The 5,309-nt window shown below is 59.5% G+C and overlaps 2 protein-coding genes across 2 annotated transcripts in view; one reads left to right on the top strand and one right to left on the bottom strand.

The window, feature by feature from the left end:
- The window catches only part of PLK3 (polo-like kinase 3), a gene marked incomplete at its 5' end in the record, with an annotated part of 5,246 nt that extends 1,995 nt beyond the window's left edge, over positions 1 to 3,251 (top strand). The window contains 9 exons of the mRNA XM_010184304.1: positions 332 to 527; positions 878 to 1,004; positions 1,345 to 1,454; positions 1,532 to 1,649; positions 1,753 to 1,836; positions 2,009 to 2,171; positions 2,264 to 2,393; positions 2,606 to 2,716; positions 3,028 to 3,251. Of these exons, the coding sequence (XP_010182606.1) occupies positions 332 to 527; positions 878 to 1,004; positions 1,345 to 1,454; positions 1,532 to 1,649; positions 1,753 to 1,836; positions 2,009 to 2,171; positions 2,264 to 2,393; positions 2,606 to 2,716; positions 3,028 to 3,222 (1,234 nt within the window). The remainder of the gene's footprint in view (positions 1 to 331; positions 528 to 877; positions 1,005 to 1,344; positions 1,455 to 1,531; positions 1,650 to 1,752; positions 1,837 to 2,008; positions 2,172 to 2,263; positions 2,394 to 2,605; positions 2,717 to 3,027) is intronic.
- Positions 3,252 to 4,807: 1,556 nt separating this feature from the next.
- TCTEX1D4 (Tctex1 domain containing 4) lies at positions 4,808 to 5,296 on the bottom strand (the record flags this gene model as incomplete). The annotated part of the gene is made up of 1 exon (XM_010184303.1): positions 4,808 to 5,296. A coding segment is annotated over one exon (489 nt), but the record flags the coding sequence as incomplete, so codon positions are not given.
- Between the last annotated feature and the right edge of the window lie 13 nt (positions 5,297 to 5,309).

Genomic DNA, 5,309 nt, shown 5'->3' with positions numbered 1-5,309 from the left:
GTGGGGAGCGATCGCTCGGCTGCTTCGGTACATCCAGCCCCTCGCCTGGCCGCTGCCCGCAGGTTTCCTGCTCCGCTCTCTGCCTCGGTGGCTGAGCAGTTGGTGACAGAGGGATGGCCTTTCCCTCTCCCCGGTCCCCAGGGCTCCTCGCTTGTTGCTGTAAACAGTTGCTAGGAGGAAGCGTGGCCGGATGTGAGTGTGGCCACCCCGGCTGGAAGTAGCGCTCCTGGCCAGGTGTGGCCAGCCAGATGCCAATAACTTCCTTGCTTTAAGTGCTCCTGAGTCACAGGCTTGACAGGAATGTGACAGTGGCACACGTGTCCCCTCCCAGGTACACCCTGCTGTGTGGGAGCCCTCCCTTCGAGACCTCGGACCTCAAGGAGACCTACCGGTGTATCAAGCAGGTGGAGTACACCCTCCCTGCCTTCCTCTCCCTGCCTGCCAAGCACCTCATTGCTGGCATCCTCAGACGCAACCCCCAGGACCGCCTCACCCTCGAGGAGATCTTGGACCATGAGTTCTTCAAGGTGACTGCACAGGGCTGTGGTCGCGACTCTTTTCCGGGTGGGATGAGGCTTTTTTTGGCTTGTGCAGGGTGTTGTCCTTGGAGCCCAGGTCTCAGTACTTTCATAGGAAGCAGTTGCTATCCTGCCCAAATGCCACCCAGAGGAACTGAGGGCTCTGGTGTCCTCCTGCTGCCTTGTCCCTATAGCGCGGGCTGTTTCCTGTACTGATGCCAGCTGTGGGGCCAAGGGTTGATGGAAATGCAAGCTGGCTGTCGGGAGGGCTGCGAGTGACTGCGGTCAGAGCAGGTCAGCTGCTCTGCCCGGAGCACGTGGGCTATGGAAACTAAACCTCTGCCCTGACCTCTCTGCAGGGCTACACGCCGGAGAAGCTCCCTCCCAGCAGCTGCGTGATGGCTCCAGAGCTGAGTCCCCCCAACCCAGCGAAGAGCCTGTTCGCTAAAGTCAGCAAAACGCTCTTTGGGAAGAAGAAACCCAAGGGTGAGTCCGTGCACTTGCCCACGAGCCTCTGGTTGACATTTCCTCCAGGGAGAAGTGGGTCCCGTCTCCTGGTGGGTCTCCATGGGGGCCCCCCTGCCTGGGCTTGTCCCCTGCCCTTGTGGCCTGGCATGGGTGGTGTGTGCCTGGAGAGCGGATGCTGTGCTGCAACCCATGGGGGCAGTTCCTCCTGGACTCCCTGTGTTGCATGAGAACTGGGAAGTGAAAGTGGGAGGTGCTGCCTGACACCATCCTCATCACTGTGGCTATGGAGAGCTGAGCTGCTGGGAGGGGTGGCCCAGATGTCCCCATCCCCCATGTGCTCATTGTCTGCTCTCCTCAGCCAAAAAGAGCCCTTCGGAGGACAAGGATGACATCTCCAAACTGGTCACTGGGCTGATGAAGACATCGATCTGCCGGCAGATGAGCTATAAAACTGTGGAAGGGAACGAGGTGAGAGCAGCCCTGAGCCCATGCACCCCCCTTCAGAGGAGCTGGTGGGGTGATGTTAAAACCAGTTATCTCTGCAGGCTGCCCATGTATCGTGCCGCAGCGCCAGCTCCAGCCCTGTGGAGACGGTGGTGGAGGAGACATCTCACAAGTCTGCATCCCCCTCCATCCGGGGAACGATGGCCAGCAGCTGCGAGGGTGAGCAATGCCTGCCCAGGCCACCCCAAACTGCTCTGAGCTTCCTGTCCTGCCCTGGTGATAGCAGGGCCGGCTGACTCAGGCTGTCATCTTCTCTCTGCAGCCTTTGAAGACTGCATCACTGCCTCTGCCATCATCGAGTCGGCTGTCCGGCTCCTGTGGACCTGCCTCTCCTCCATGCCTCCAGGTAAAACCGGTTGGATTGCTCTGGGATGGGACAGGGTGCATCCCCTTCCCCGTGGGATGAAAGCATGACTGCTATTTTGGGTGCTGTCAATGTTGCTGGAGCCTGCTGTAGGGGTCTCCTGTGGGCAGGGGCTGCTTGCTCTGCTCTGCTCACCCCATCTCCTCTCCACCAGCGGAGAAAAACCCAGCTTCCCTGGCCCGCCACGAGCACTTTGTCTGGGTGAGCAAGTGGGTGGATTACTCCAACAAGTACGGCTTTGGTTACCAGCTCTCCAACCGCAGCATCGGGGTCCTCTTCAACAACGGCACGCACATGACGCTTTCCCCCAACCACAGGTAAGCAGCGGGGACGGGGCAAGGGGAGGCTGTGCTGGGGGTGTGGGTTTGGCACCTGGTGACCCAAAATCTCATGTTCTTCTCGCTCCCAGGACAGTGCATTACAACCCGACCAACAGCAAGCACCTTGTGTTCTCCGTGGCTGCCATCCCCGAGCAGCTGCAGGGGCAGATGAGCGTCTTGCGCTACTTCGCATCCTACATGGAGCAGCATCTCATGAAGGTGGGTGATGGGGCCCTGCATTGGGCTGAGATGATGGGGAGAGATTGGATGTTGGGTCTGCTTCGGGTTGTGGAAGTCCTGGCTCACAGGCTGTGGTCGGGTGGACACTGAGCTGTGGTCTCTGGGGGTGGTGACCTCGTGGGGATGCGCTGAGGTTTGGCTGTGGGTACCACATGTGGGACCAGTGGCTTACACAGACTCCTCTCTCCAAGGGAGGTGACTTGCCCAGCATAGATGACCTTGGGCAGCCAGCCCTGCTTCTCCTGCAGTGGGTGAAGACGGACCAAGCCTTGCTCATGCTGTTCAGCAATGGCACCCTCCAGGTACGTGTGGGGCACAGACCCCTGTGGGGAGGGGGCCAACTGGAGACTCGTGGCCTGTGTTAGCTCTTGTCTGCCACAGCCCAAAGGCAAATTCCAGCTGTGGAAACAGCTGTGAGTGCTGGATGCTGCTCCAGTGCCCAGAGCTGCTGCCTGCAGCTTGTTCCAGCCCTTGGGGGACACGACCATGGGGCATGGGGCAGGGATGGTCCTGGGCAGGTCAGGGAGGAGGAACAGGTTGGGACGGGAAGTGCGTGGCTCCATCCCAGCTCCTGACATGCCGTGGGTTAAATCAAGCCCAACCTGTCTCCTAGGTGAACTTCTACAACGACCACACCAAGGTGATCATTAGCAAGCCTGACCACTCCTGCCTTGTCACCTACATCAACCGGGAGCGCAACTCCTACACCTACAAGCTGTGCAGCATCCAGGAGCTGGGCTGTTCTCCCGAGCTCCACCACCGCCTCAGATACATCCTCAAGCTCCTCCAAGAACGGGCTGAGGCCTAGCATGGGACTTTGGGGGACCCCTCTCTGGATGTAGAGGTGTCCCCCTGCCTTCCCACAGGATGGAAGGTATGTTGTGGTGCTGGCTGCCCATCTGGGCACCCCGTATCCCGGTGCTCGGCTGGATTCTGGACTAAAACACGTGGATGTGGTTACAGCAGCAGGTCTGGACACCCTCGCTGCTCCCTGGCTCTGGGCAATCGCTGTCTTCCCGCTGGCAGCTCCTGCTGTGTTTGTGCTGGTCTTGGTGGAGTGGACTGGGGTGGCACGGGGAGGTGGTGGGTGAGTGCCCTGCAGCCAGGTTTGGGGCTGGCTGTGCCTCATTCGTGGCTTGGTGCTCTGTCCTGCCAAAGGTGATGCACCAGCTGCGTCACTGCATGGCCTGGAGAGCACGGACAGCCTTGACCCCAACGTTTGGCTGCTGTGGGGTAGGGAGACCCCCTTCCTAGGGGTGGACAGGGGTGAAGGACACTGCCTGCCCTGCCAGGGGCTGCGTGGGCTGGTGCATGCCACTCCACAACTGCTACACTAAGGAGGGGGCTGTGCTGGGCCCGACCGTGCCCCATCTGTTCCTGAATCGTGACTTGTCTGGTACAACTTGAGGTTTGATAAAGGGTGGGGGGGTGGGATCTGAGGGCTTACCTGGAGAAGTCCTCGTCTTACTGGGACCTGGGGAGGTTTATTTCAAGGCAGTCTCTGCCATGTTGGGAACTATTTATGTATCTTATTTATATGGAATTATTTATTTTCCTCTTGGTCTGTCTGTGTGCAGCTCCCCCAACCCCAACTCGCCTCAATAAAAAATTACTTCTGTAAGAGCAAACTATGTGCCCCTATGTGCCCTTGGGGGCACAAAAGGGGCTTCAGCTTCCCCATCATCCTTGCTATAGGGTTGCTTTTGCCTGCCAGGCAAGACCCCTCCTGATGCTGGGGACAAGGTCAGGGGGCCAGGATAGGGGAGAGAAGCCCATGTGGCTGCCTCCATTGCCCTTCCTGCTCTTGGTGATGCCTGTGGAGCCCTGGAGCTGCCTCAGCCTCTCATTGCTCCTGCCAAATGCTCTCATTCTGAAGTGTTTCTGCACTTGGACCAAGCCCAGCTACTCTGATGCTTTTACTGAGCTGCAGTGGGCAGGGGCTGTGGCCCAGGGAATTGGGAGGGTTGTGTGGGTCCTTGCACTGTGATACCTGGTGTGAATGGGATAGGAGCTGGGAACGGGGCTAGGAAAGAGGAGGGCTTTAAACAGCTCTATCAGCCTGCTTTGAAGGTGATCTGTCAGCTCCTTCCCCAGTGCTGCTGCAATCAATCTGCCTGGGAGCAGCTTGTGCTGTGGGAAGCTGCCCAAGGGCCCTGCTCCAGGGTAATGCGGCCTTTTTGGGTTGTGTTTGCTGCAGCTTGGGTCTTTTTGCAAAATCATGTGTGGGTATGAGCTACAGTGTGAGGGCTGTAGTAACCCTCAGGGCACTGAGATGCACCCATGCCTTGCTCCCTGCATGCACCAAGGTCAAAGCTTCCCAATATGAGTCATGGTTGGACCAAACCTTTATTTCATTTGCTTTCCCCCTGCATGGGTGGAAGGAGATGCGGGTGCTACTCAAAGTAGACCCCATGCACAGTGGCCACGGCAAAGAAGGAGGCATTGGAAAAGGTGGCAGAGGCAAAGCTGTCACTCTGGGGGTCCCACAGTGCCTGGCTGGCCACCAGCAGGCTCTGCTGGCCTTGCTGGCCCAGCAGTACCTGGCAGACCAGTTTGTAGCGTGGGGGCACCACCTCCTTTGCCCGGCACCGCAGCAGCTCAGCCAGGCTCTGGGCTAGCGGGGCACTGCCCTGGGGGCTGTAGATGGTGGTCTCCAGGGCCGTGGCCAGGGCCCCCTCCAGCACCCGCTGCACCCGCCCTGCATCAAACTTGCAGCCCTTGTCTGGCCCCATTCTGTAAGAGTTTTCAAGGCGCGTCTTGATGATGGGCTGGAAGAGGGGGAGCCCGGAGAAGCTGACGCGGCTGTGGAGCATCCAGGGACCGATGGAGGGGCGCCTGCCCCCCGGGGCTGCCCCCAGCGAGCTGCGGCGGGCGGCCAGGGGGCGCCGGGGGGGG

Source organism: Mesitornis unicolor, unplaced genomic scaffold, assembly GCF_000695765.1.
Source record: "Mesitornis unicolor isolate BGI_N332 unplaced genomic scaffold, ASM69576v1 scaffold27765, whole genome shotgun sequence".
In the NCBI taxonomy this organism is placed as follows: domain Eukaryota; kingdom Metazoa; phylum Chordata; class Aves; order Mesitornithiformes; family Mesitornithidae; genus Mesitornis; species Mesitornis unicolor.
The sequence above is the reverse complement of the archived record's forward strand: the minus strand, read 5'-3'. Positions and strand labels throughout refer to the sequence as shown.